Here is a 22,110-nt window from a genome sequence, read left to right as displayed (position 1 = left end):
TGGTGGAGAGTTCTGACAAAACGTGGTCCACTGAAGAATGGAATGGCAAACGACTTCAGTATTCTTGCCTTGAGAATCCCATAAACAGTAGGAAAAGGCAAAAAGATAGGACACTGAAAGATGAACTCCCCAGGTCGGTAGGTGCCCAATATGCTGTGGGAGATCAGTGGAGAAATAACTCCAGAAAGAATGGAGCCAAAGCAAAAATGACACCCAGCTATGGATGTGACTGGTGATGGAAGTAAAGTCCAATGCTGTAAAGAGCAATATTGCGTAACAACTTGGAATGTTAGGTCCATGAATCAAGGCAAATTGAAGTGGTCAAACAGGAGATGGCAAGAGTGAACATCGACATTTTAGGAAATCAGCAAACTAAAATGGACTGGAATGGATGAATTTAATTCAGATGACCATTATATCTACTACTGTGGGCAAGGATCCTTTAGAAGAAATGGAGTAGCCATCATAGTTAATAAAAGAATCCAAAATGCAGTATTTGGATGCAGTTTCAAAAACGACAGAATGATCTCTCTTCATTTCCAAGGCAAACCATTCAATATCACAATAATACAAGTCTATGCCCCAACCACTAATGCCGAAGAAGCTGAAGTTGAACAGTTCTATGAAGAACTACAAGACCTTCTAGAACTAACACCCCCAAAAAATGTCAATTGGAATGCAAAAGTAGGAAGTCAAGAAATACCTGGAGTAACAGGCAAATTTGGCCTTGGAGTACAGAATGAAGCAGGGCAAAGGCTAGCAGAGTTTTGCCAAGAGTACGCACTGGTCATAGCAAACACCCTCTTCCAACAACATGAGAGAAGAATCTACACATGGACCAGATGGTCAATACTGAAATCAGATTGATTATATTATTTCCAGCCAAAGATGTAGAAGCTCTACACAGTCAGCAAAAACAAGACCAGGAGCTGACTGTGGCACAGACCATGAACTCCTTATTGCCAAATTCAGACTTAAATTGAAGAAAGTAGGGAAAACCATTAGACCATTCAGGTATTTAGAATGATTGCTTAGCAGATTCAAAAGCCCTTAAAATGCCATATTATATAAAAGCAATTATACATGAGTGGCTAACACTCTGAAAGGTCATTGACATGTTAACAAGGTCTTCTGTGCTTAGACTCTCTTGTAGTAACTTTTTGCTACATGACAACAGAAAACATCACTATTAAGAAAAGCTTACAATGTATACATTACTCTCCTACAAACCTTATAATGATATGGTGACACTTGTTGATAAATAAGGTTACCACTTCATTAATTTTGCTTTGATTTGAGACATTTAATAGTTGTCAGACTGAAACTGTGAAGTGAAATTCATTTTATGTACAATGCCATATAGCTAACAAGGCAAAAAAGAAAACGGTAATTGATCTCTTCCTATTTTGTACCACAAGAAGAAATCCTAGGATGAAAAAAAGTGTCAGGATTTTAGGTCCTGAAAATCCTTAGTGTTATTTTAATCTCCATAGATATTTTAGTAAAGAAACGTTGCATTTACAGTATCTGGTACATAGAAGATTTTTAATAAATGTTGTCACTGAATTGAATGTACTATACAACAATCACAACTCTAAAATGAAGTCTTTACTCATAACAACAAACCTGTAGTTGAAATAAAGACTTAATTTAATTTTCTATGAGTAACCTTAGGCAGCAAAGTGTTGCAATGAAAAAAGAATCGAAATTTGAGCCAAAAGTGGAGCTCCCATTTCCTAGTTGTAGGTTAAGTGTATGTATTGCTTAATGTCTCTGAACCTCAGTTTCCTCAACTGTAAAATGCAGTTTTATTTTGTAAAGTTGCTGGAGGTATTGCTTTAGTGGGGGATGAGTAAATTATTAAACTCTCATGTAAAAATCATCATGAAGATAATGTCTTTATTTAACCTAACACATATGGACAATTGGCGATTTGAATAATGATTATAAAAAAGGAGCGGGAGATGGTTACAAATTATCTATAAACTCTCAGCTACCAGAGGGTAGAAACTCAGTTTTAATATCTTTATTTAATTCCAGCCCCTACCATAACAACTGAGCATAGTAGAGGCTCAGTAAACATTTGTTGCATGAGGAAGTTGACATAAAAGATGCCATTGGGGCTAAATATTAACTGTAATAGATGTAAAAACACTAGTTGAAAGAGGTGCTTTAACAAAGCAACTGAAATTAACTTTATTGAAAGCTAGTCAATGTTGTCTTTGCTCCCCTTTTGGTGTATATGTATAGGTTTGGGCTTTTTTTTTTTTATGAAATAAGATGATTCTTCCACTCTTAACCAACTAAAATAAAGCTAGGTGGTTTGGATTGTCATTTTATAATGAATACCAGTGATTGAATTTGTAACATTTGTAACAGCTTAAATTATTTTGAGTGGAAAATAAAATATATTTTCCTATGATATAAGTGACTACTGAAAATTTACTAAGCTTTTTCTTGTCAACAATGGGAATTTTGTCACTAATCACGTTTTTCTTTTTTTCCCTTCCTGTGGTTTCCAGAAATCTCAGAGCCAAGTTTTTAGCCCACCTTTACTAATGGCATGGAACTCTGTGGCCTGCATTTCTGTATGCTCTTTTCTTTCTGGAGTTATTGTTCCATTATATTTATACTGTTTCTGATATTTCTTTTTCTGATCTATTACAGTTTATTTATTCTTTTAAGCCACTCGAAATACTTCTTGCAATGAAACAGGAGATACATACCCCAAAGGAATTAATTTTAAATGAATATGTATTTTTAATGCATAACTTCTTGGAACCATCTTTGTTGCTACTTTTTCTCTTCTCCACCTCTCTGTCATTTCTCTATTCTGCTATTCCTTAGTATGTAATTTATTCAAGGAATGGAACCACTTCTTTATTATGTAAGCAGAGTCAGTGCAGGAACTCACTACGCATATGAAGTAGCTCTTTCAATGTAATTTATCTTACATTCTAACTTTTTCCTTAACCCAAAGGCTAAAAGCTATACCCACAAGACACACGAAGTACTTAAAAGGTGTCAGTGGCATGATGCTTTCATTCATTCAGCACACACTTATTGAGAACTTACTAAGTACTGTTTTAAGGTACAGTTTTAAGTGCTACTGAAAAAAAGACATAAGATACTGTCTCCTCCTCTCTCAAGGTCTCTATGATCTTTTAGAAGAGCTATGTATCTAAATAACTTTGATGTATATGATGGATTGATCAGTTGATAAGAGCTATAAAGCAGATCAAATGGTAAAAGATTTATATAAAGGAAACACAACTTCAGCTATGTAAGAGTGACTTTATGTAGGAAGAATCTTGACAACTGATTAGGTGTGAGGTGGCAAAAGAGAGGGAAAGTAAATTTTAAGTCTTGTAATTAGAGCACTGTAGATATCATTAATAGAGGGAATAAAATGAAAAGCTATATGTGGTTAATTGGAGATGACTGTGGGACAGCCAAGTAGAGAGATCAATTAGTAAAAATAATGGATTAGAGTGACTTCCCTGGTGGTCCAGTGGTTAAGAATCTGCTTTGCAATGCAGGGGACACCAGTTTGATCCCTAATCAGAGAAGATCACACGTGCTTCGGGGCAACTAAGCCCACAAGCCACAACTACTGAGTCCATGTGCCACAACTACTGAAGCTCACATGCTCTAGAGCCCGTGCTCCCCAACAAGAGAAACCACTGCAATGAGAAGCCTGCACACCACAACTAGAGTAGCCCTCTCTTGACACAACTAGAGAAAGCCAGAGCACAGTAATGAAGATCCAGCACAGCCAAAAACAAATAAATAAATAAATTATGGATTAGAGCTTAGGAGGGAAATTTTGAGAGTTGTCCATGTAAAGGTGATCATGTAAAAGTCATAGAAGTCAAGATTTTATACCATATAGTCAAGGGAGAAGAGGTAGAGAAAGAAAAAGAAGGCCAAGGATGGGTTTCTGGGGAAGATCTGGTAAAAGAACGAAGAAGAGTCTGAGAATTAGAAGCAGCAGTATAGTATAATGGGAAGAAAGAATATCAAGAATACAATGGATCAACAGAATCACTTATCATCAAATAGAGTAAGATGAAAATGAAACCAAAAAAGAAAGTGAAATTTGCAACTTAGAGGTCAATAAAAGCAGTTTCAGGAGAATGTTGAAACTAAAATCTGGTTTGCAAAGCATTAAGGAGTGTGTGAGTAATGAGGAAATGGCAGCAGTGAGTATGCCTTCCTGCTTCAGGGTTTTTGCAGATGAAGGGAACAAAGAGTGAGATCATAATTCAGTAGATTGGTAGGGTTGCTTCACCTTGAAGATGAAGTTAGATTCTTATTTCTTAAAGATCCAAAGAATCAAAAGTTTGCTCCAAGTACAGAAAAATTTTTCAATGAAGTAGAGTGTTGAAGGAGTTCACATACTGAACTCAAATCGTGGTACCTGGACCAAGTAAACTTTGGATAACCATTGAACTTGGAAATGCAAATTATCACGTCTCACCAACCTTTATTTAAACAGGCCTGCCAACTGATTCTGGTGCACAATAAAGTCTTACTTCCACTGCCCATTCTCAGTAGAAGGCAAGGCCACCTGCAGAGAGTAAGAGAATAGCAGTGGGACCTGGAGTATGAAGAGGGTGGGAAAAGTAAGGATTATATATTGAGGACCGCGGTGGCAAAACAATTAGAATTAACTAAAAGGACTGCCTAGCAACAGAAGGAGTCCAGCAAGATAGAGACAATATATATGAGATTAAATTGGCCTAGTTTGTGAAGTTTAACACATGAAGCAGTCAAAATCTAGGGGCAAAGAAAGTGGATGGCAGTTTATCCAAAGTAAGGGATCAGTGAAGTGAGGATTAATCAGAGAAGGCAACAACAATTTTAAGGTTTTCTAGCCAAAGCATTGTTGAATCAGCTGACAAGGGACACCAGTCTGGTTTGGAATTGAGCGTGAGAGAGCATGCTAAGGGCAAGGTTCAATGGGAATTGGGGAGTAGGAGATGCAAGAAAGTGATGAGACATTCAGAATTCCAGATGAAATAGTTTCAAGTGATGAGGAGGTTCAAGGAGTGACCAAAGTCTGTGAGAGCTGAAGATGTAGTAGAAATGAAGAAATTAACAGTGATGAAGAGCCATGAGGGCAGAGGATGGGAAAGATCATATGGTGATCTTTCATGGTGGTGAAGTTCTCACAGATGATTCCAGGGAAGGAGTTAGGCAAAAGTGGGAAGAAGCCTGTAAGTCTGCCAGTGAAACTGTTGAAGGATGGAAAGAGCAACTAGAAGATCAGTATTAGTGATAGTATGAGCAAAGAGGAGCAGTGTATATGGATTGCAGGATTTTAAAGAGAGGAAACGGTCGATCACTTAGCTGTATAAAATTGTACTGAGAAAAGAATTAACAATAGATACATAGAAAACCAAACAAATGAAAAAACTTAGGGAATTATTAACACTACAAATAATAGTTGTACTAATAAAAACAGCAAAATAATACACAAATTGGTTCAGCAGTAAATAACTTTTTCATAAGCAATAATAGAATAATATAAACATTGAATAATGATTTAGTCCCCCCAATGGGGATTTAACTATGTTGAGATGATGAAAGGGATATAAACAGGTAGATGGGGGATTTATAGAACTAAATCCTTATGTATCAGAATTACCAACAGATAATACACAATATTGATAAATTAAAAAAATAGCAGCATAAGTATGTTCATACTACTTATCTATATGAAGGTAAACACCAGAAGAAAAAAAGCTAAGAGCTGAAAATGATTCTCTGGGGATCAGGCAAGCATGGAAAGAGTTGGGACAGGAAATTGCTGTTTGTTTTATGCCATTTAATACTCTTTGAACTTTTAAGCTATCTATATGCATTGCTTCATTAAAAAAAAAACTATTTTTAAGATTAAAAAATAACAATTTTTGTTTGTCACAGAAAAAGAGCTCAAAAGGGCACAAGAGCAAGAGGTAACAGGAGACAAACAAGGGTGGTGTTGAAGAAAAAAATGAGTGCAAAACAGACACCAGTTAAATTTGGGGAAAGGATAGCAGTGAAGAGAATTTTGCACAAAAGACGCTCATTTTCGATAATGAGATGAAGAGGGCAATAAAGATGAAGAAGGACTGGAGCTACATGTGACTGAGTGAGGGAATAGACAGAACTGCTGAGTTTATTGAGCTAAGCAGCCCTAAGTTTCCATCATTAGTGAATGACTTATGTTAAATAAACATTGTAACAAGCTTCCTGGACACTTGTCAGAAACAGGAGAGAGAGTGGGATGAATCGAGAAAGTAGCATAAATATATGTACACTACCGTGTGTAAAACAGATAGCTGGTAAGAAGTTGCTGTTTCACACAGGAAGCCCAGCCAGGCGGCTCTGTGATGACATAGAGTGGTGGGATGGGGTAGGGGAAGGAGGGTCGAGAGGGAGGGGAATATAAGTATAATTATGGTAGAAACCAATACAACATTGTAAAGTAATTTTCCTCCAATTAAAAAATAAATTAAAAAGAAAGTACTTGACACTAAGATCTGTGCTGTCCTGATGTTGACAAAAATTAAATTTTTAAATGATGGTAGAAAGACATCAGAGGTTGGAGAATTTTCCCTTGGCAATAGCACTATCTCAGTGAGTAGGACTCTTCCCTTTACATCTTCCCATGACTCTAAAAGTTTTCTTGGAAGTCTCAAGTCAAGTGCAAAAGAGTTGTGTGTATAATATATATAATTATTTGAGACTTTTTTAAAACACCACCTGTATGACAACTTCTAAAATGAGTTCAGCTGAGCTTTTTCCTGTCGCTAACATATGTGGAATTATCTGTTCCTTGCTAATAGCATGAAAATGATCACAGCATGTTATTCTTAATGTCCTCGAGGAAGGAAATGTGATCAGTGATGTTCTGAATTTGAAACCAAAATGATGATGTTTCTAAGGAGAACCATGGAAAACATACAAAAATTAGTTTTATTTGAAATATTTTGAAGCGAGGTTTTTGGACACTTGATTTTTAAAAATATTTTAATGCTTCTTGGAAGACACTTTAAAGGTGATTTAGTCATGGCAAATAGATGGGGAAACAATGGAAACAGTGACAGACTTTATATTTTGGGGCTCCAAAATCACTGCAGATAGTGACTGCAACCATGAAATTAAAAGACGCTTGCTCCTTGGAAGAAAAGGTATGACCAAACTAGACAGTATATTAAAAAGCAGAGACATTACTTTGCCAACAAAGGTCTGTTTAGTCAAAACTATGGCTTTTCTACTAGTCATGTATGGATGTGAGAGTTGGACTGTAAAGAAAGCTGAGCACCAAAGAATTGATGCTTTTGAACTGTGGTGTTGGAGAAGACTCTTGAGAGTCCCTTGGACAGCCAGCCAGAGATCCAACCAATCCATCCTAAAGGAAATCAGTCCCAAATATTCATTGGAAGGGCTGATGCTGAAGCTGAAACTCCAATACTTTGGCCACCTGATGCAAAGAACTGACTCACTTGAAAAGACCCTGATGCTGGGAAAGATTGAAAGTGGGAGAAGAAGGGGATGACAGAGGATGAGATGGTTGGATGGCATCACCGACTCAATGGACATGAGTTTGAGTAAACTCCGGGAATTGGTGATGGACAGGGAGGCCTGGCATGCTGCAGTCCATGGGGTTGCAAAGAGTCAGACACAGCTGAGCGACTGAACTAAACTGAAAACTATTATAATGGGAACCAATTTCCTATTCTGATGCTTTGAAGGATTTGGGGCCTGAGTTTGAGGAGGGAAAGGTAAAGATTCAAACATTCATTTGAGCATCTACTATGTGCTTGGCACTAAGCTAGATACTTTACATATTTTATCTCATTTAATTCTATTGTAGATACACTGCACGTTAAGTGTGATTCTCCCTGTTTATAGATACGGAAATTGATGTTTTGTCCAGTTAAAGTCAATTACCTAGGATCACGCAGCTCAGCAGAATCAGGTTTTATAAACCCAAATAATTGTATTTAAAGTCTGTGTTCCTTGACCTCTGAATTGCAATTTAACTCTAAACACAAACTAAAAATGGGTAAAACTTTAGTATAAAAAAAAAGCCTAACTGACATCTGCTCTATTACTCTTCAAAGACTCTTCCACTCATGTGAAAGACTAACATGTAAACACCAAAGAGCCTAGGTGAGACAACTCATTTTCTGCCCTGCTTTGTCCATGGGATCTGCACAATCAGGTTACCCCATCCTCACTTTGACCAGAAATGGAGCCAATTCTATATAATCCACATAGGTGGAAATTACCAGCTCTAAGCTTCCCAGGGCTATTCTGTTCTCAGCAGCACTTCAACTATATCCACATAAAATACTGAAAAACCAGAAAAAAAAAGTATACAAAAAGCCTCCAGCTTTTACCAGAGCTAAACCCAAATCTCAAACTGAAGGATGAATAATAAAATAGAAAGTAATATATTAGTTACCTAACTCTGCCCATTTTCTAAACAGACAATATCTGCTTTGGTCAAATATATTATTAGTTGCACTAAGCTTATAAAAGTATATCATAGTATTATCATTGCTTTTGGACAAGATGCTTAATCCTGTGATATTTTTCCCATCTCTGATAATTGTCCCTCACTTCATTCTTACTGTAGTTATCTTAGCTTAAGTTTTATACTTTGTATGGCAAAAGATAATAATATCATAAAGTAATTATCCTCCAATTAAAATAAATTAATTAAAAACAAAACCAAAACAAGTTTTACACTTTGACTGCTGAAACATCTTTTAATATCTTTTCTCTGCAAATCCTTCTCTGTCGTATTTTTCATGTTGTAGACTTTATAGTTTATGAAGCACATCAAACATATTTTCATTTAGTCTTTACATCAACTCTGTGCTGTTACTGCTGGTGCTAAGTCGCTTCAGTCGTGTCTGACTCTCAGCGACCCCATGGACTGCAGCCTACCAGGCTCCTCCGTCCATGGGATTTCCCAGGCAAGAGTTCTAGAGTGGGTTGCCATTGCCTTCTCCACAACTCTATAAGGTAGACATTACTAACAGAGTTTATGGATGAGGATATTTCTGAGAGATTTAATATTTATCAAGAACACACAGCTTGAAAAGGACATAGCTAGGACTTGAACTCAGATCTTCCTACCCTGAAGCTAGTCCACTTTCTGTTATAACACCAAAGCCTCTCCAGTGACAGACTCTTAATCCATTGGCCTATTCATGTTTACATTATTGAGCAAGGACTCTCCACACTGCTGACTCAACTTCCAGAAGGATCTCTCAGTAAGCTCTGGAGTCAGGCTAACTATGTATGAATCCTGGCTCTACCACATGCTAGCTATGCAAAGCCTTTGCAAGTAACAACTTCTGCAAACCTTGGTTTTCTTCTCTTAACAATAAAGGCAATAATGATATCTTCTTCATTCTGATCACTATGAAAAGAAAACTATCAATATTTCAATCTATCTTGCACAAAGCTTCTAGAATTAATCTAATCATACCTATCAATATTTTCCTACTTAATAAACTTCAATCATTCTCCATTGCCTGCCAAATAAAGTTCAAAATTTTAAACTTAACCTTCAGAAATTCTCTGGTTGTCCAGTGATTATGACTCCATGCTTTTGCAGCTGAAGGCCCAGGTTCAATCCTTGGTCAAGAAACTAAGATCGAACTAACACTAACAAACACATGAAAAGATGCTCAACATCACTCATTATCAGAAAAATGCAAATCAAAACCACAATGAGGTACCATTTCACGCCAGTCAGAATGGCTGCTATCCAAATATCTACAAGCAATAAATGCTGGAGAGAGTGTGGAGAAAAGGGAACACTATTACGCTGTTGGTGGGAATGCAAACTAGTACAGCCACTATGGAGAACAGTGTGGAGATTCCTAAAAAAACTGGAAATAGAACTGCCATATGACCCAGAAATCCCTGATCACTGCTGGGCATACACACCGAGGAAACCAGAATTGAAAGAGACACGTGTACCCTAATGTTCATTGCAGCACTGTTTATAATAGCCAGGACATGGAAGCAGCCTAGATGCCCATCAGCAGATGAATGGATAAGAAAGCTGTGGTACATATACACAATGGAATATTATTCGGCCATTAAAAAGAATACATTTGAATCAGTTCTAATGAGGTGGATAAAACTGGAGCCCATTATACAGAGTGAAGTAAGCCAGAAAGAAAAACACCAATACAGTATACTAACACATATATATGGAATGTAGAAAGATGGCAATGATAACCCTATATGTGGGACAGCGTAAGAGACACAGATGTATAGAACAGTCTTTTGGACTTTGTGGGAGAGGGTGAGGGTGGGATGAATAGGGAAAATGGCATTGAAACATGTATATTATCATATGAGAAACGAATTGCCAGTCCAGGTTCTATGCATGAGACAGGGTGCTCGGAGATGGTGCACTGGGATGACCCAGAGGGATAGGATGGGGAGGGAGGTAGGAGGGGGGTTCAGGATGGGGAATACATGTACACCCATGGCAGACCCATGTCAATGTATGGCAAAATCACTACAATATTGTAAAGTAATTAGCCTCCAATTAAAATAAATAAATTTTAAAAATAAATAAAATAAAATAAATGAATAAAAATAAAGAGAATAAAAATAGAAAAAAAAAGAAACTAAGATTGTGCCACGGCAATGGCTTCATGATCTGGCCTTAATATATCATTTTAATCTTGCACTGTAGTACTCTTCATCTCATGTCTCCTTTGTCTTACAAACCAAACAACTATTCCTGAAACCCAAAATGTACTTTCCAAAATTTATGACGTTTTCATATGATTCCCTGTTCTTTGATTGTCCATGCCACACACCACCATACCACATATGGAAATTCTATTCACTCTTCAATACCCAGGTCAATCTCTTCCTCCTCAACAAAGCTTTCCTACATCTTCGAGCTGAAATTAATTTCTTCTTTCTTCTATTCCCAAAGCTCATTGCATGTTCCTTTGATAACAGACATACTTTGCTTTATATAATATTTTATGTGTTTGCCACTTCCCCTATTAGATAATAAGCACCTAAGAGAAATGTGACAATGTCTTACTGATGTTTGTATTTTTCATAGTACTTGGTGTGAAGATTTAATGCTTACAAATAATAATTATTACTGTAAACTAGTAATTACCACTTGTTAAGTACTTACTGTCAGCACTCAACAATGGTTAAGTGCTTAACATACAAGACATGATTTATTCTTACAATAACCCTGTAAGAAATGGATGATGAATCTTAAGATGAGGAAACAGAAGCAAAGCAAAGTAACATATAGAACCATATGAAACTGTTGCTCTTTGACGAACTTTGACCTAAAAAATGAAAATTTCAAATAATTTAACCTAAAAAAATATCTTTCTAATTGTCATTACTAATCCATTTAAGAAATTCAACATCATCTGGACCATGTTAGAGTAGTTCTAAAGCCAATATTTCCATACATGATATGATATTCAGGGAAAAGATAATTTTAGGCTTTACCATTTGGAAAAAAAAGGTGTTTTAAATCTTTCGTGGTTCTTTTTTTTGTTTTTACCAATATTGCCAAAGTGCATACCTCAAAGTTTCAGTCTTTAGAAATAACCTCATGCATATTTAATATAAAACAATAATATTCTTATATGGGCAGGGTCCTTTATTTTTTCTTATTCTTTTTATTTTGTCTTTCAGTTACCTATGAGTTGCCTATGAGGGAGGTGAGTTGAACAAGTTATTTTTTATTGGTAAAAATATGAAGATATACAAATGATGATTTATTCCCCATAGTTCCAGTTATTATTGCTAGTTTTCCCAAGATTCAAGACCATCTTTTTTTTCCTTTAACACCTGTATAACAGATGTTTACAACGTTCCAAAGTATTCGGAACATCAATTAGTCACTGATGATTGCATCCCAACAGATTTCTTCTTAGCAATTAAGTTTTAGTTTCTGTCTTGTTGATGAAACACACAATAAAATGTATGCCTACTGTAACGAGTTAATATACCAAATTTGCAAAGAAAACATAAAAGTTACCAGCTTGTGAAATGTGACCATTACAATCATCTTAGAAATATCAATTCTAATTAATTGTTCATTTAAATATCATATCTCATGAAAACATTTAATGATGTACAACTGTTGGACCCATTCAGCTAGAAATTAGGTATTCATTTATCAGTTCCTAACTTCCCTCATAGATTTAGTGTATTAATATACCTGAATTATTTTGTGTTCTGAGAAGAGATGGAAAATTTTTTTTTTTAAATGCCATAATAAAACACAAATCCCCATGGTATAACCTCTCAATATTTCGATGAAAATTTAATGTGGTTATCTATACAGAAGTGTGAGAAGGGTTTAAGAGATTATTTCAATTTTACAAGGAATCAGTTCATTAATCTTACCTGCTCATGTGTATGGTTTGAGCCACCGTGACATAGTTCACTTCCAGTGTTTGTAGAAACTGAATCACGTCCTGTGATGGTTTGGATTTTCTGACTAGAATGAGATTGTTCACAGTGTGGAGAGTGGATGATTTGGGGCTGTTGAACAATGTGATGATGGCACTGAACCTGAGGATAGCATTCCTAAAATACATACACAAGCCAAAAATACTTAAAATAAAAATTATTAATAAAAGAAAATCCATTTTAAAAAATTGAATGTGTTCTTTCACAAGATAATTTAAGCCCTAAGATCTATAGTTTTAATAAGTGATGTATTAGTTTTCCAATTATTCCATTGGAAAAAAGTTGTACTGAACTCTATTTTTATTTGATCAGGTGGCTGTGACAATCCAAATATTTACCTAAGTTGGCCAGGGAATTTCATGTTCTGATTAAGTTAATATTCCAGTTACACTTAACACTAAAACTATAATGAATATTAATTTTAATTGATATTTCTTTGATGATTCAATAGGCACTTCAGGATCTAACTGCATAATAATACTATAATACTGAAGATATTGATGGATATAAATTATAAAATAATATATGGTAGTGACTTTCAATGTCAGAAGCATAATAGAATCACAGTGGGGGCAAGTGAAGTTTTTATGCTTATGAAAATCAAGCATAAATTAAGAAAAAAGATTAGAAAACAGTAACTGAACCTTCAGTTCCAGAAAACATAGATTCTAACTCTGATTCTACCATTAACTTTGTGATCATGAGAAACTGTATATGCAATTTTATAAGCCTCAGTTTCCTCATGTGTAAAAGGGGAGATAATATGTACATCATTGGGTTGCTATGAGGAGTAAATTAACTAATGTTTGCAAAGTGCCAAGTATAAAGTAGGTGGGGATTAACATTTACTATTATCATTATCATATTTTATCATTGTCGTCATCATCAACTTAATCATCACCCAATCCATTAATTTTGTAGGTAAAAAAAATAACCATGAGGTCCAGAGAGGTCTTATGATGATATAATTAATGGGAAAATTGGGTCTGGAACTTATGACTTCTTGCTCAGAGTTCGTTCACACCATTAGACTGAATTTGTACTGTCCTCAAAGTATTTTTGAACTTGTTTTTAAACTAAATCTTTGTAATCTGTTTGCTTATTTACTGTGATTTTGTTTCTGGTAAGCCTTGAGCACAGAATAAGAAAAGATATCTGGTTATTTCAGTTTTGGAGATTTCAGGTGTGTTTGAATTTTCTATATTATTTTGTTCTATTCTATTTTGGAAACAGATACCTGAAAGCCAGTTTTCAAAAAACTTTCACCCAAAGGAAAAATACTCTGCTTGAATCATAATGCTACATTCATGCACATACAATTAACTTTGAAAGTATAAATTCAATGCTCTATTTCCTTTTGACTGTGGAAAGGTGACCTATATTAATGAAGTAAGGCACTTCAAATTTTAAAATTTTTATATGGAACAATTTTCAAACTGTATTAATTGAAGAAACAAGATGCATAAAAATGAATATAGTATACTCCTTGTGTATAATATTTTTAATGTATATACATGTATAATTACAAACATATACAACTGCTTTTAAATACATGCATGGAACCAAAACACTTTAAGAATGACTGCTTCTGGGAAGAGGAACTGAGGGAAAAGAGGATCAGGACAGAGAAGATTTTTGCACCATATATATTTTCTCTTTTTGCACTCTTTTTGTACCTTTTATATTTTTATGCTTTGAAATTTTTATCATGTATACAAATATCTTTTCATGTATATAAAAATACTTTGGAAAAAATATGTATTAAGAAACACATTTTACAAGTAGGAACTGCCTTGTTAAACATACAAATAAAGGTCACAGAATCAGTTCATAGAATCATTTTCTCCAAGCTGTTTTCAAACAGAATCTTCTTTACAAATATACTAGCACTAAGTAAGATCTCTACAGTTTAGAAGACTGACTGTGTATTATCTAGCTTTTGTACAAATTTTTGGTATGAAAATTTTGTTCTTTTATGTTACAAAATACCTTCATACACTAAATTAGGAAAATTCGGGGTGATAGTTGGAGAAAACTTTCACCCAGTGAGGAGCTGTTTCATTAATGAAACAGAATTCCTCCTGAAAAAAAAAATGTGTCCTTTAATAAACAGATGAGGAAAAACTTTGAAACAACAATAAATAAAACAAAACCCATTTCTCAACCATCTTTCCTTATTAATGTATCAGTTGACTCTTGAATGGAATGTTGACAGTCTCTCCATCTGAGATGTCTTGTGGTTTTCCTGAACCTATTTGGCCTGTGAACCACTAACTGGTACCACTGAAGTCTTAGCAGGTTTTCAGTTTTCAGTCCTCATACCTGACTCCTAAAATTATTTTTCCAAAGCAAGATATTCATGTTTCTCATACTTTTGCGACATACCACAAGCTGAGTTTTTAATGTACAAAAGTTCAAACATTTCTGATTTACCCTATATCTTACCATACATTTCTCTTTTTTGCTTGAGAAAAAAATACACAGAGTACAATTTATAGGCTTCCCTCTTGGCTCTGATGGTAAAGAATCTGCCTGCAATGCAGGAGACCCAGGTTTGATCCATATGAATTGGATAATTATCTTGCCACTGGCATTACTTTACCATCCTTCTACTATAAAGACCTCTTTTTTGGACAGGTTCCATCTCCTAAAAGTTAGTCTTATTTGAATTAGTCTCACGATGACATTTTTTTTAATTAGTCTCATGATGACATTGGCTTCCCTGATAGCTCAGTTAGTAAAGAATCCTCCTGCAATGCAGAAGACCTTGGTTCAATTCCTGGGTTGGGAAGATCTGCTGGAGAAGGGATAGGCTACCCACTCCAGTATTCTTGGGCTTCCCTTGTGGCTCAGCTGGTAAAGAATCTACCTGCAACGTGGGAGAACTGGGTTAGATCCCTGGGTTGGGAAGATCCCCTGGAGAAGGGAAAGGCTACCCACTCCAGTATTCTGGCCTGGAGAATTCCATGGACTGTATAGTCCATGGGGTCGCAAAGAGTCGACTTTCACTTCACTTTACTTCATAATGGCATTAAGCAGGTTCATCCAGACTCTAGCTTTATCCAGCTCATCCCATTATGTTTCTGTCACTGAGGAAACTAAGCTACGTCAGAGCAGTTGTATTTTCATATGTGTGGTTCGTTTTACCTTAGGCAGTCTCCTATGGCAGTTTCAAAACTCCCAAATCATTTAAATCATTAATAAGAATAGTGGACATATAAAAGTAAATAGTCAAGTTGATAGTAATTTAACTATTGCTATTATAGTAACTAGCAGCAATGTTCACTGAAAACATCTTTAATTGTTCCAGATATGTAGCAATAATAATGTACAGGATATTCAATATTTTTTCTAGGGCCAAGATTTAGAAAAGCTGTTTATTCCCTTTGAAACACGAAGTTGGAAGCAGTATGAAAGGATGTATCTCAAAAATTCCTTACTACTTAAAATTGTCAAGCTTACTGTTTTGGGAATTCAGTTAAAGGACAGATGTTATAACCTAGTAGCTTGAAGAAAGTGTCTTTTGAAAAACCGACATTTCATGAAATTTTTGTATTTTGTATCATAATGTACAGAAACTGGAAAATATGTGTTTAATATGTACTATACTAAATCCATCAGATTATATCCAATTTTCAAAGCAGACCATAATCTTAAATATTTGGATGTTTATGATTCTGAGAGCTTACTCTATTTCATTATTACTGGGTATCAAATGAGTAAATAATGTATTAGTTCCAATGAACTGGGTAACAACTGCCCATAAATACTAATAAAAACAAGATATGTTCTCATGTCAAGAAAAATGAAAAAGGAGAATTTAGTATATTTTAATGTTTCATTTGTATATGAGAAAACATGATTTTGTGATCAAAATTTGTTTGATAATATTTAACTACCTGTTATGGGTTGAATTGTGCCTCCCCCCAAAAAATCGTTTAAGTCCTAACTCCCAGTATTTCAGAATGTGAACTTACTTGGAAACAGGGTCTTTACAGAGGTAATCAAGTTAAAATGAGGTTATTAGAATAAGTCCTAATCAAGCATAACTTGTGTCCTCATGAAAAGGGGAAATTTGGACACAGAGACAAACATGCACACAGGGAAGACCACATGAAGACACACAGGGAGGATGCTATGTGACTATGGAGAATTAAAATTATGCATTTACAAGCCAAAGGACACCTGAGGCCACCAGAAACTAGGAGATAGGAAGGGAAGAGTTCCTTCCATAGAGGTTTTAGAGGAGGCATGGCCCTTCCAATATGGTTATTTCATAGTTCTGGCCTCCAAAACTGTGAGACAATAAATTTCTGCTGTTTCAAGTCATTCAGATTGTAGTACTTTGCTACCGAAGGCCTAAGAAGCTATTACACTAACCTAGTTCAAGATATAAATCCCAGGCTTTGTCTGGCCTGAGCATGCTTGTACCCATTGAGCAGGTCAATGTGAAACCTCTACTAGTTTCAGTAACAACTCTGCTTGAAGGATGGAAGGGCACAAGGAGGGAGGAGCTCTAAATGCCATGCAATTACCATCACCCTGCTGTAGCTTTGTACTCTGTACTTGGTCTCAGTTAAGCTTAATGGAATTTCAAAAACCTGACTTCAAGCTTTCATTTTCTAGATCTTTTACAGTATACAGTATTTTGTCCATCTGTTCATAGTGCTCATTTAGAAATTCATTTCATATTAAATTAATTGAGACAAAATTACAATGTTTTAAATTATTATTTTTGTGAGCCTAGTTTAAAAGAAATGTACAAAACACTGAGATATCTATATTAAATTCAGATTCTACCATTAATTTTCTCCATGACTGAGCATGTCTTCATTTCAGTTTCTCTTTCAGTAAAATGGGGACAACAATACTTCAAATGAAGAAATGGAAATGAAATTGTTAAGGATGATATGAAGGGCTGCAAATATAAAGAAGTATTATTATGACTTATAGTGGTCTCACCTGGCACTTGAAAATTGAATGTCATTTTAACTCTATTAAAATATTTATAATTCAAAAGTATACACTTATAAAATAAGCCTTAAAACAAATTTCACATACCTGATCCATATTTAGCTTCTCCACTTTTCTTATGGTTTTTTCATAAATCACATTATTTCCTGGAAAGAAATGCCCTCCTCTTAGGAATGGCGACAGAGGTTCCTACAAAGACAGTAAAAGTTGCATTTTGCTTTGAAAGTTAGCTTTTTGGAGGAAACTGAACTTAAGCAAATATGCAGTCTCCAATAAATACCAAAGTAGGGGCAGATATTAGGAGAAAAGGAAATGACATTCCAATAAGGTTCTGAGAAATATAAGGATGTAGTAATAAAAATAATATATTTTCTCAAACAGAATAATCTGAATCTCCCACTACATTTTACTAGGCCTAACAGTGTTTGGGGGAAATTGGAAAGGGGTGGAAAAGATCTTTTTCTGTTCCTAAGGCGAAATATAATGTTTCCTATAGAGGTAGACAGGCATGAGGTCAACCACATCTAAACTGGGTTTACTGGAAAGTTTCTTTTGATGTGAAACTATCATTGGGGAAATGCAAAATAAACATAATTTGGCACCACTGAGCCTATATTAAAGATTTTTTGGGGGGAACTCAGTCTGGGTGCCCTTGAAATGAAGTGTAGTGTACAATTCTTTCTTATGATTACAATATGTCAGGCAATGAAATAAAGGCTGGTGACATGTCCAAGATCTGAAAGAAAACAGGGAAGGGCTAATAAGAATCAGACCAGGAGTCCAAAATAATTGTAATGTGTGCTATACTCCTCTCTTTTCTTTTGGTTTTCATGACTTTTCACTTATATGGATGGGGGGTGTGTGGTTATTTTGTTACAAACCAAAAATTGCATCCTTTTTTTTTTTTTGTAATACAGAGGAACAGTATAGAAGGGAATTGGCTGAACCTATTACCAGTTAATGTGTTTAGGACCATTTCAAAATCAACAAAATATGATAGCATTTTTGTAGTCGACTATTTAAAAATTTTTTAGAACAATTGAACTAAAATACTGGTTGTTCTGGTTGTTGAGAAGGCAAGGCACTCTTGAACCCAAAATGTATATTTCTTGTATTCAAGTTTGGATAAAGAGTGCTCTAACTAAATGTTCCTGAGATACTTTGGTAAAACAAAAGTAAAAGTGATTCATTTGGGCTAACTGATGCATTATTAAATCTAAAAATGGATATATATTTTAAAATTCCCCTAGGAACTATTTTGTGTTTGTTTTTGTAAAAAAAAAAAAAAGAAAAGAAAACACCTCTTTGGTGATATACATAACACATGCTTACATTCATGTAACACATGTTTCAGAGCTTACTATGCACAATATACTTTGCTAAGTATTATAAGGAATGAATCAAAGTTAGATTATTACTAGGAGTATTGAATATTAATCAGGGTTCAAACTATAGTCAGCAGCCTATATTTGTAATGGGCTTCTCTGGTGGCTCAGATGGTAAAGAATCTGTCTGCAATGCAAGAGACCCAGATTTGATCTCTGGATTGGGGATAATCCCCTGGAGAAGAGAATGACAACCCACTCCAGCATTCTTGCCTAGAGATTCTCACAGACAGAGGAACCTAGCGGGCTACAGTCCATGGAGGTGCAAAGAGTCAGACATGACAGAAGCAAATTAGAATGCATGCATGCAAGCTAAAAACGCTATTTATATTTTAAATGACTATGAGTAAAAAGAAAGAAGACCAAGACCCTATGTAGGCAACAAATCCTGGAATACATACTACATGGCCTTTTACAGGAAAAGTTTGCTAATCCTTGGTCTAGATAATATGTGAACACAAATATTTATAATGCACGGTAAAGAGACAAGTAACAATAAAAAGTACAGAGAAATAATGTGGGATGGAATTAAGGAGAAAAAAAATCAAGTTACATCTGGTAGTGATCAGGGTGGTTACTTGGATCAGGTAGCATTTGAGAGAAGGTTTTGGTGGGCTTTGAATATAAGGAGATGAAAGAAAATGGTATTTGAAATGAAGACAATAAAGTAAGTCAAGACACCAAGGTTGGAAAAGTATAAATCTATATGCAGGGGATACACTTGGCAGATGGAGCATGGTTCTGCAAACAGTGAGATGCCTTTGAATGCTTTTAAACAGGGCTGTGATTTGAACATAAGTCCACTTCAGAAAGAGTAATTGGTAAATGGAAAGAATACAGGTAAGGAGACCAGTTAGAAAATTATCCTAAATAATTAAGCACAGTACTTTTCAACCATGATTCCGAGATCTTGAACCTGAGGAATCTACTATATGGCCAACAGTCTCAAAAAAAAAAAAAAAAAAAAAAAAAAAACCCTAGTAAAAGTGGAGACACATGGAGTTTTATGTGCTCCAGGTAAGAATATAGGTCTGATTCACGTTTGTATTCCTCATACGTGCGTGCCTGCTAAGTCGCTTCAGTTCAGTTCAGTTCAGTCGCTCAGTAGTGTCCGACTCTCTGCAACCCCATCAACTGCAGCACGCCAGGCCTCCCTGTCCATCACCAACTCCCGGAGTCTACCCAAACCCATGTTCATCGAGTTGGTGATGCCATCCAACCATCTCATCCTCTGTGGTCCCCTTCTCCTCCCGCCCCCAATCCTACCCAGCATTAGGGTCTTTTCCAATGAGTCAACACTTCGCATGAGGTGGCCAAAGTATTGGAGTTTCAGCTTCAACATCAGACCTTCCAATGAACACCCAGGGTTGATCTCTTTTAGGATGGATTGATTGGATCTCTTTGCAGTCCAAGGGACTCTCAAGAGTCTTCTCCAACACCACAGTTCAAAAGCATCAATTCTTCGGCTCTCAGCTTTCTTCACCGTCCAACTCTCACATCCATACATGACCACTGGAAAAACCATAGCCTTGACTAGACAGACTTTTGTTGGCAAAGTAATGTCTCTGCTTTTAAATATGCTATCTAGGTTGGCCATAACCTTCCTGCCAAGGAGTAAGCATCTTTTACTTTCATGGCTGCAGTCACCATCAGCAGTGATTCTGGAGCCCAAAAAAGTAAGTCTGACACTGTTTCCACTGTTTCCCCATCTATTTCCCATGGAGTGATGGGACCAGATGCCATGATCTTAGTTTTCTGAACGTTGAGCTTTAAGCCAACTTTTTCACTCTCCTCCTTCACCTTCATCAAGAGGCTCTTTAGTTCTTCTTCACTCTCTGCCACAAGGGTGGTGTCATCCGCATATCTGAGGTTATTGACATTTCTTCTGGAAATCTTGATTCCAGCTTGTGTTTCTTCCAGCCCAGCGTTTCTCATGATGTACTCTGCATAGAAGTTAAATAAGCAGGGTGACAATATACAGCCTTGACGGACTCCTTTTCCTATTTGGAACCAGTCTGTTGTTCCATGTCCAGTTCTAACTGTTGCTTCCTGACCTGCATACAGGTTTCTCAAGAGACAGGTCAGATGGTCTGGTATTCCCATCTCTTGAAGAATTTTCCACAGTTTATTGTGATCCACACAGTCAAAGGCTTTGGCATAGTCAATAAAGCAGAAATAGGTGTTTTTCTGGAACTCTCTTGCTTTTTCAATGATCCAGCGGATATTGGCAATTTGATCTCTGGTTCCTCTGCCTTTTCTAAAACCAGCTTGAACATCTGGAAGTTCACAGTTCATGTATTGCTGAAGCCTGGCTTGGAGAATTTTGAGCATTACTTTGCTAGCATGTGAGATGAGTGCAATTGTGCGGTAGTTTGAGCATTCTTTGGCATTGCCTTTCTTTGGGATTGGGATGAAAACTGACCTTTTCCAGTCCTGTGGCCACTGCTGAGTTTTCCAAATTTGCTGGCTTCAGTCATGTCCAAGTCTCCAGGTAAGAATACTGGAGTGGGTTGCCATGCCCTCTTCCAGGCAATCTTCCCAACTCAGGGATCAAACCTGCATTACCTCCACTGTAGGCAGATTCTTTACCTCTGAGCCACAGGGGAAGCTGAAACACACGTTAACTTACTGCAAATAACTAGTAAAAAGACTTTTTTACTGCACACAGTTGAAAACACATGTCTGGAAGTGGGTGGGGATTTCATGACTACTGTTCTAGATTTCAGAATCATATGCGTAGAAGTTGTAGTTAAAACTATGCAATTGCTGAGAAGGCAAAAGAATATCAAAGACAGAACTAGACAAATCTTCAGAAGTATGAGAATCATAAGTGAAAAATGCCATATAGTCAAAAGAAGAGAAATTTTCAAGAAGCAGTAAGGTGAGTGAAGGTATAAATGTTTCAGGGAGGTCAACAGGTAAGAATTACAAAGTAGATTGGATTTGAACTATTACAAATCTAAAGGATTTGATTACTAAAATTAGTGAAAATATCCCTGGTAGCTCAGATGGTAAAGAATCTGCCTACAATGCAGGAGACTCGGGTTCAATCCCTGGGTAGGGAAGATCCCTTGGAAAAGGGAATGGCAACCCATTCCAGTATTCTTGCCTGGAGAATTCCATGGACAGAGGAGCCTGGCAGGCTACAGTCCATGGAGCTGCAAAGAGTTGGATGTGACTAAGTGACTAACACTTTCACACTTTCACTTTTAAAGTATAATAGAAAAAATTCTGGACTAATAAAACTTGTATTCAGTTCTGCCTC

The 22,110-nt window shown here is 36.0% G+C and overlaps 1 protein-coding gene across 1 annotated transcript in view; it reads right to left on the bottom strand.

Annotated features, from left to right (window-relative positions):
* POF1B (POF1B actin binding protein) overlaps window positions 1-22,110 on the bottom strand; it is a 105,198-nt gene that overhangs the window by 43,926 nt on the left and 39,162 nt on the right. The window contains exons 5-6 of the mRNA XM_081564053.1: window positions 17,548-17,649; window positions 12,421-12,603 (exon numbers count right to left, since the gene is read on the bottom strand). Of these exons, the coding sequence (XP_081420179.1) occupies window positions 12,421-12,603; window positions 17,548-17,649 (285 nt within the window). The remainder of the gene's footprint in view (window positions 1-12,420; window positions 12,604-17,547; window positions 17,650-22,110) is intronic.

The sequence above is a fragment of the Giraffa tippelskirchi genome, chromosome X (genome assembly GCF_054371585.1).
Source record: "Giraffa tippelskirchi isolate mGirTip1 chromosome X, T2T-mGirTip1v1.2.pri, whole genome shotgun sequence".
In the NCBI taxonomy this organism is placed as follows: Eukaryota; Metazoa; Chordata; class Mammalia; order Artiodactyla; family Giraffidae; genus Giraffa; species Giraffa tippelskirchi.
Note: the sequence above shows the minus strand (reverse complement) of the source record. Positions and strands in the feature narration are given on the sequence as shown.